General features: G+C 54.4%; 1 protein-coding gene across 1 annotated transcript; it reads left to right on the top strand.

The window, feature by feature from the left end:
- The first annotated feature begins 206 nt into the window (after nucleotides 1-206).
- PBK (PDZ binding kinase) lies at nucleotides 207-8,805 on the top strand. Its single transcript, XM_026066988.1, has 7 exons — nucleotides 207-292; nucleotides 794-884; nucleotides 1,547-1,689; nucleotides 2,594-2,763; nucleotides 4,266-4,395; nucleotides 6,306-6,482; nucleotides 8,128-8,805. Exons 1-7 carry the CDS (start codon nucleotides 244-246, stop codon nucleotides 8,331-8,333), a joined length of 966 nt encoding a protein of 321 aa, XP_025922773.1. The 5' UTR covers nucleotides 207-243; the 3' UTR covers nucleotides 8,334-8,805.
- The last annotated feature ends 5 nt before the right edge of the window (nucleotides 8,806-8,810 follow it).

The following is an 8,810-nucleotide window of genomic DNA, read 5'->3' as shown; positions in this document are numbered from 1 at the left end:
GCGGGGGCCTCGGCCTCCGGGGGGGCCCCTCCTCCCCATCCCCCCAGCGGGGGCCCCGGCCTGGTTCTCTTAAGCTGGGGACAAAATCTATATGATACCCTAGCACCGAGCAGCTAATCGCTCTGAATGCAGCAAGGAATCGCTGCTGTTTGCCCTTTGCTCTGCCCCGGGCGAGTGTTTCGGGACGGAGCCGCAACAGTTCTCTGCTCCTCCCTGCCGCAGAGCCCCCAGCAGTCTGCGGCGATGGAAGCGCTCAGACCTCAGACCAACCTGAAGAGCAAGGAGAAGGCTGGTAAGCTGCGTTTGGCTGCGAGCTCTGCGCCTTTCCAGAGAGGTTTTGCTGATCTCCTCGAGCTTTTCCTCCCCCCCGCCCCGTGGCCCGCTGCGTTGGCGGCAATGGGTGTCCGCCCGGCCGGTGCCGAGCCGGTTCTGTCGCTGCTTGCTCCTGTCTTCCCTCCGGGCCGGCGAACAAGCTGGGTCTGCGATCGGACCTGAAAATCAAACCTCCCGCAGCGCTTCGCAAGGATTTGTTCTGGGTGAGGCGATACCTTGGTGGGGTCTGTGTTTGACCCCACCGAAAGGGTGCGGAGGAAAGGAGGTTTGGCCAGGAGCTTCTCTAAAATCTGAGCTCGTTCTGCACAGGGCAAAGCGAGTACGATATGGTCACAAATGGGATTTGTAATAAGAGCATCAGCGCCTAGCCACGGGGTGTGAGGGTACTGCTGCTCGCTACTTCTTCCGCTTGTGCGGTCATTTGTGGGGTTGGTTTTGKTTTTTTTCCTTTTCTTTTTAGATGTGGGGGCAGCTTCTGTCACTATTCCGGCCTCTCCCTTCATGCAAAAGCTCGGATACGGCACCGGGGTGAATGTCTACTTGATGAAAAGGTAAGCGGGAGAGCGCAAATACAGTGCGGTGCTCGGGAACGGGATTTACGTGGCTCCAGGAGGAAAAGATGTTGTGGGATGGGAAGTGAATCAGTTCTGAGTTAAAAAAAAAAATGCTGTCTTGACTGACCTGCAGGCTGCAAAGGGCACGGAGTCAAGGACGGGGTGCAGGATTCCCAGTTCTCCTATTCACATACACCCGAGCAGTGCTGGAGGTGTCCGTGCTGGAAAGGGCCCATCATTTTGGTGCTGTTTTGGGGATAACCTCATCAGCCTTTCCCTGGACTGGAAATCAGGCGTCTGGGGACAGTTCCTGGCTCTGCTTTAGCCTGTTGAGCAAGCTGCTTCCTTCCTTGCCTCGGTTTCCCCACTGAAAAAGGATGCGGATCTCCTTTTCTAAAACACTTGAARATTTGTTGAAGTGCTCTATATGGGCAAAGCATTACTATGCACCTATGCAGTGTGTACACWTTGGCAGAATATAGTCTCTTTATTTTAGCTTTTTTTTTTTATTCTGTAAATTATACGTCCCACACTGTGGAAGGCAGACGCTCCCAGCCCTCGGGGCTTCTTCAGTGACCTTTGAAAGCTTTAACGCCGACGCTCGCAAACGGAGTGGTTCGGCGCTCCCTGATTCGGCTATGTGCGACTTTCCCGTGCAGATCTCCCAAAGGTTCRTCTTGTTCCCCGTGGGCTGTGAAGAAAATCAATCCCAAATGCAATAAGAGCCAGCAAAACATCTATCAGAAGAGACTGAACGAAGAAGCCAARATTCTGAAGAACCTCCAGCACCCAAACATTGTGGGTAAGTTTCCAGTGCAGCCCGTGTCCCTTAAATTGCAAATGAAGCTGTTGGAGCTGACTCCGGAGCCGGCTGGTGTGACCTGAGCGTGCGCAGGGGACCCGTCGCTGCGTCCTTGCCCTGTTCTTATGCTTTGCAGCCAGTATACTGGGCTGCCCGCCCCTTCGTCAGACCCAACGCGGCTTATTTAACTTGGCTAACTAACTACTTAACTAAGGGATTTACCTTCGTTACAGGTTGTGAGTGACAAAGTCAGATCGTTTGCAGGAGAAGACTTTTGCTGTGCTGTCATGCAAGACTTTCCCATTTACACTTCCCCCTGAAAAGCGATGTTTAAGGGTAGGAATAAAACGTGGGGGCAGAATGATTAAATGACAGTCCACACGCACATCGCTCTTACCTTGTGAGATCGCCCCTGTGAGATAGGAGGCTTAGCTTTCCCAAATATCCCCCAGCCCTTTGTCTCGCTTAGCTGGTTCCTTATCTCCTTAACTGGAGAAGTCAGTCCTACGGATCTTCTGCCCGTTAAAGAGCAGGTCAGCCCCTCCGCTGCCCTCCTGCGCGCCTCCCTCTTTGTAAACCGCCCCGGGCCTCCCTTCCTCTGTCACCTCAAAGGCGTTAAAGTCGCGCAGCGTTTCTGGGCTCTGCGCTGGTCAGGCCTGAGGGCACCTCGCGTTTGCCGTGGGCTTGCYGAGCCGTCGGCCGCGGTCTCAGAACTCCCGCCGAGGGACTGCGGCGCCTTCTGTGATGGGTTTTAGGGTTTCCTCGTTCGCAGATTGCCATAATTAACAGCGCCTTGTGAATCGGTGAGACCCCCCATGTCAAATCGGGCGCGTGAGCATGAGGAAGTGCCTCTTCCTGCTGATGCCTGCTCCAACCCTCTAACAAATACGGTCTTTGTCCGAAGGTTACCGTGCGTTTACCGAGGCCCACGATGGAAGCATGTGCCTTGCCATGGAGTACGGAGGAGAGAAATCTCTCAATGCCTTAATTGAAGAAAGAAATTTAGAACATTTGGGCCCTTTCCCTGCTGCTACAATTTTCAAAGTTGCCGTGAGCATGGCAAAGGGGCTGAAGGTATGTTTAATATTAACCTTAGCTGTTCGTTCTGGAACTGTATACACCAGTGACACTGGAAAAATAAATGAATTCAGTGTGCGAGAAGGCCAGGCGCGGCACTCGTGTCTGCAAATGGAGAGCAGATGCTGTAGAGTTCATAAAATGCCTTGGGGGGGGGGGGGTTTCAAAAATTGCCTTGGTCAGGTGGACCCGGGCTGCCTGCAAGCTGTACAAACTAAGGTGGAAAAACAGCCAGTCTGAGCCYCGAAGCTAATGATCGGAGTAATATTAAATATATAGTATATATTATTAATAAAAATTGATGAGACAGAGTTGTTGGCACTAGTGTCCTGCTGACGCGTTGCTGCCCTCCCCTAGGACTACCTGCCGTCCCTGCTCGCTAGCCCAGCAGGAGGCGGGCTGCCAGATCCCCGTCGGAAGAAGTCTGGCAGCACCCCAGGGTGTGGGTGGTCAGAGAGTCTGGCCGGGGGCACTGAGGAGGGAGTAGAGAGAAGGCGGCGACATGTGTTAGCCTTCTGCTTCCCTCCKTGGATAAGCGGGGAGAGACGGAGACAGGAGAGGCTCCTTCCAGCTACCGAAGAGCAAAAGCAGGGAGCTGGAGCAGCTCGGAGGAGAGAGCGAGAAGAGAGAAGCTCCCTCGTCCCAGTTCCTCGCGTTGGTGTGAGATACGAGATCGTGATGCTCTGAGAAGCTAGGAGAGGCTTCCGCGCACCCTGACCAAACTCTGCATCGTTATTTCCGTGCCAGGCAGTCACGGGAACCTGGTCTCGTCAGTGAAAATAGACGATGCCTGCGGCTGCCAGCTGGTGCCGCTTGCGTACCTCCTCTCTCTCTCCGACCTGCAGCAGCCGCTGTTTAGGATGGTTTTGTCACGACCCACCTCGTTACTGCAGGGATAAAGGGGAAAACGGTGGCTTTCGCCGCTGCGAGCAGTGATATTTTGTCTAAATCGCAGCACAGCCTAGAGCACTGCTAACCCGCTCCCCGGCTGYGCTAGAGGTCAAAGCAAAGCACAGGTTTCCCAAACCGTGGCAGTGAGTTTATTGCTGCTGAGGAGAGGCGGCTCCGAGCTCTTGCAACAAAACCGATGTGTGCTTGACCACCAGCTGATGCCCTCTCTTCGCACCCCCTYGCAAATATTTATTGCTGTGCTAGAGATGGGCCTTTTACTAAAAGGTAGCTGTAAGCCTCAAAGCAACCTGTCCTGTGTAGGTTCAAGCTTTGCTGTTAATAATAGTAATATGCTTGGGGGTGAAGTGTCAGCTGCTATAAACCTCCCGAGCTCCCCAGATCTGCTTGCTTGTCTCGGACATTTCTGTGGCTGTTGTGTATTGTTTTGCACATGTTACAGTGAAACGTTGATCCACCCTTGAGTTTTTAAGGCTAAGTACGTTAAATATTAAGAAGTCGATGCATTGCTGTCTATATCTGATGTTTTCTGCTGTCTCTTCGTAGCTCAGCCTGTAAGCAGGTGTTAACTGCCTCTCTCTGCCTCTTAGTATCTGCACAACGATAAGAAGCTGCTCCACGGAGACATCAAGTCTTCGAATGTGGTGGTTAAAGGTGACTTTGAAGCCATAAAGATCTGTGACGTCGGAGTGTCCCTGCCGCTGGATGAAAACATGACTGGTAGGTTGGGCTGTGAGGAGGGGACCTGAGTGTTTAGCGGTTTTCAGCATCTGGCTCCAGGAGCGGAGAACGTCTGAACACTTACGTTCCTGGTGCCTTGGAGGAAAGGATGGGCTAGTGGCTGTCTGCACTGCACGTGGGTGAAGGGCATCTTTGGAACAAGGCCCCTTGGTCCAGCTCTGATTTCCCCAGACCTGCGGTGTCTGTCACGAGGGCAGGGGCTGGCGCTGGCGTCCGAGGATGCGGTTGCCTTCCGAGCCTGAGGGCAGCTGGCCGCGTTCGTTCTTCCTGCGTGACCACCTCCAGCAGGGCAGCAGGAGCCTTTCCAGCGCGAAGGGCCTTCCATCAGCTCAGCCTGGTGCTCCTCCGCGCTCGCACTTCCGCTTCCGCCGGCAGGAGTGCCGTTGCACAAGGAATACTGGATTAGGCCCTGCCGGCCGCTCTTGAGGAGATGCTCTTGCCAGAGTGTTAAGTAAATGAATCTTTCTCACAGCGTTGGAAGGAAGCGTGAGCCAAATGCAAACATTATAAAGACTTCATGTAAATGAGAAGCAGATGTCTAACGGCGTCGTGGCTTGGCTGTGAACAGCAGGAATGTGTTTGGGTTAATTACAAGAACTCTTCTATGCTGCTTTCCGCAGCGCTCGGGCCTGCAACAGCCTCATAATTTATAAAGCTGCTCTATTACATTTTTATTAGTAGCTGTTCCCTTTTATAAGGAGCAAGAGAGCTAGAGGCAACGCCCCAGGGTAATCTCCCAAAGAGGAGCGTGGTTAAAGCATCGATTCCTGGGCCGATTAAACAGGAAGAAGTCCTCTCGCTTCAGCCTGATTTTGGCTTTGCCTCCTCAAGGTCTTAAGAAGACAACATCCACCCAGCCTCGGAAAGGATGCTAGGTCCTGATCCGTGCGAAGCGTTTGGGGATTTCGGCATTCGCTTCTCCTAACCTGCGGGGCTTTTGAAGATCAGCACCGCGAGAAAGTGGTTTCTTGAACAGCTGAGATTACGGAAAGCTCAGCAATTCGCTAAGGAAAGCGGGGGRAAATGTCCTTGTCACCCAGAGAGTCTGCCTGTAGCTGTGTGCTGGCTTGGCAGGGGGCTGATGGGGCCGGAACGGAGTCACGCCTGGTGCTTTCTTCATCAGGCTGAGAGTAGATTGATTGAACTCTCCCAAGGCTAAATAAGCTCCTGGAGATGTTAATTAAACAAACTAGCAAGAATTTGATTTGTGCTGGAGTAAAGAAAACGAAGTGACTGCGTGGCCAGCAGGAGATACTGCGGCRGTGGGGACCGATGGGGCCTGGTCGGCCTCAGGGGGCCGGGCTGGCCTTGTCTCTTGGCACCGGCTGGACACCTGGATCTGGGAAGGGAAGTGACCGGCAAGTGCTCCTCACCCTGTTCTTGCATCCCCAGAGGGGCAAAGCTGCAAAGTGGAAATGGTTGTGTAAAACTCGGGTGGTCTCTCATCTCTTCATTGCAGGGTTCCTTATAGTAGCGATCAAGCCACCGAGCACATCAGCTCTGGCCTCTTGCTTCGGCTGTTCAATGCGCGTTTGGGCCGCGTAGCCTCAGGGGTGCTCCRATGTGAAACCTCCTCCCGGCGTTCTCCCCAATCCCGAACGTGCGGTGTGGGGACCATGTTCAGCAGCTTTTGCAGAGAAGCATAAGCTCCGCTGTGTCCGGCCCTGCTGCTGAGCAGGGCAAGCCGCAGGTTACAGGGAATTTGAGACTGTGTGGATGCGTAGGAATTAAACAGGTTCAGCTCCAAACAGCACATGCCCTTTGGCTTTAGCATGCCTGAGCAGGGTAAATCCCTGGAACATCTTGACCAGCTGGTGTGGTGAGCTGTGACYGTATCTTATCGTGTTTGCGAGTCCCAGCAGATAACCGAGTCATTTGTTTCCTTCCAGTGAGCGACCCGGAGGCGTGCTACATCGGCACCGAGCCCTGGAAGCCCAAGGAAGCTCTGCAGGAGGACGGCRTCATCACCGATAAGGCCGACATCTTTGCTTTTGGGCTGACTCTCTGGGAAATGATGACCCTCTCCGTGCCCCATCTCAACCTGGGCGATGACAGTGATGATGAAGGTTTGTCTACGTTTCTTGCTGGCCGGTTGTGTGCTGCTGAGCAACTTCTGCTCCTAGAAGCACTTTATTTTCCTAGTGGAATTGATTTTTACAGYTCATGTTAGTACCACCAAAATGGTCAGTCTCCCATGTTTGCAAGCCCTTGGGCTGGCATCCGTCACGTCTGTCCGTACAGCCGGAAACCCAACAAAGCCAGGAGTCTGAATCCGCTTGTGTTGGTCTTTCGGGGCTGCTTTGAGGAAAAGGGAGAAGCAGTAGTGAGTGCTGGGGAGCAGCCCTGCCTTTTCCTGCTCGCCGACTGTAACCCTGTGTTCTGCCTCGAGCCGTGGCGCAGCTGCTGCYGATCCCGGCCCTGCCTCGCTTCCCCGCAGACCTACTCGGCGCTGCCCCGAGGACTTTCTGCAGACCGTGCGCCTGCCAGCTTCCTTCAGTGTTTTTGCAGGTGGCTGGGCCGCTTTCAAGTTTGTTTGGCTTTTTAACTCCAAAGGGCGAGTTGATAAATGATCGTAACTAATCGCAGCGCGAGCCGGCGTTCTTTGTAGGCGCTCCAGCTGCTCGTCCAACAGCTGCAGAGAACTTGAATTTCGGCTGCTCATCAAATTCCCATCAGCACCGCTCCCAGCTCGGTCAGTAGGCTCGGAAGATGTCCCCGAGCCGTACTGCTGTTCCTCCGAGATCCAAGCAACGTGCTCGGGCCACGCTCCGGGCCTGTCCTGCATGCTCCCCCCAGGCCGGCAGGGCAGCGTAGGAGTATCCGCACACTGCAGCAGTGTGATGGATGCTGTTTTAGGTAACACCAAAATGATGGGGTGAGGACAACTTAAAATGACACCGTGCTTTAAATGAAGCACAGGAATATTCAAGGTAGCTGAGCTTTTCGGAAAGGAGAAGCCAGAGTGCGCTCGTGGTGCCCGGAGCAGGGGGCTGCTAAGCTCCCGTTTAGCTTTTACAGACCAAAGTAGGAAGCATCTGAGCTGCTTTGGGCAGCTCCTGCCACCTCGCTGGGGATTTGTGCCCTCGTTCAGAGTTCAAGGCAGGCGCAGACCCCGGAGTGGGAGCGGAAGGGCTGTGCGGGGGTGCTGTGACAGCGGCCTGGTGGCGGATCTGCTCCCTGGCCCCTGGGGTGCTGGACCTGCYGGACCTCTGCAAGGAAGTGGCGTGTTGGGTGGAAAATCCTCCAGGAATGCGTCTGTGTACGTGGGTAACTGCTGGTGGYGGCTGTTTCCACGAGGCTCAGCAGGGCACAGCTCGGGGCTCGTATCTCGGTGTTGGTGACGGCAGGAGGCTTTGGCCCGGCGCCCTGATGCCTGGTGCTGGACGGCAAAGTGACTGATGCTCGGTTCAAGCAGCTGTCTAAGCACCTGGGCGGCAGGAGCCCAGATGCGGAGGATGGATGATGGGCGGCCAGGGCGTAAAGCCCCAAGGGCCAAGGGAGCAGAGCTGAATGAAGGGCAGGCTCCGAGGTAGATCTTGGGCAGCCCTGTGGAGTGAGGATCCAAGTCCAGGATCCTGCTTTTCTACCAAAAAAAAAAAARGGGGGGGAAACTAAGGTTAAAGGTCTATCGGAAGCCCCCGGGGAGGCAGGTACAACTTGCAGGCRAGTGAGCTGTGCCRTTACTGACGCATTTGAAACATTCTTGGCCAGATGCCTCGTTTGATGAGGACGACTTCGATGAGGACGCGTACTAYGCGGCTCTGGGAACCAGGCCCGCCCTGAACATGGAGGAGCTGGACCAGTCGTACCAGCGAATGATTGAGCTGTTTTCCGTCTGCACCAGCGAGGAGCCGCAGAAGCGCCCCTCCGCCGCTCAGATCGTGGAGGTCCTGGAGGCGGCCGTGCCCCGGGAGTGACCGCTGCGCGGTRCGGCCCTGGCTCCAGCACCCTGAGGTGCTTTTAGTAGTGTTTTTTTCTGTGTGCTGCCACGTGCAGGTGGGTGCCCAGTGCAGCTGAGCCGTGGTGGGTGTTGCTGAGCTCTGCAGGGCCCGTTTCAGTTAGAGGAAGGCTGTTCCTGTAGTTTGTATCCTTAGAGGATGTGAAACCTGCTCTGTGTACTTCCAAGCAGCCGCTAACTTCTTTAAGAGAGAACCCCTGGTTTAGCACTACGTTTTTAAGGACGTGCCCGAGGTGATGGGGACCTGCAACCTCCCTCCAGCCTGCACTTAGGTCCTTAGTGGCCCCAAGCTCTCCGTGCAATGGCCCTTAGCTAGATGCTTTTAATAATTGTCACATCCCGGTTGTAAATAGAATAACTTCCCTTGTCTGTGTGTGTCTGTTTGTTAGTTCAATACTGTTGCTCTCTTGTTTGTGGCTGAAACTTCTCAAATAAA

This window comes from Apteryx rowi, unplaced genomic scaffold, assembly GCF_003343035.1.
Source record: "Apteryx rowi isolate R43461 unplaced genomic scaffold, aptRow1 scaffold_251, whole genome shotgun sequence".
NCBI classification, from domain to species: Eukaryota; Metazoa; Chordata; class Aves; order Apterygiformes; family Apterygidae; genus Apteryx; species Apteryx rowi.
This window is presented reverse-complemented; position numbering and strand designations above follow the sequence as displayed.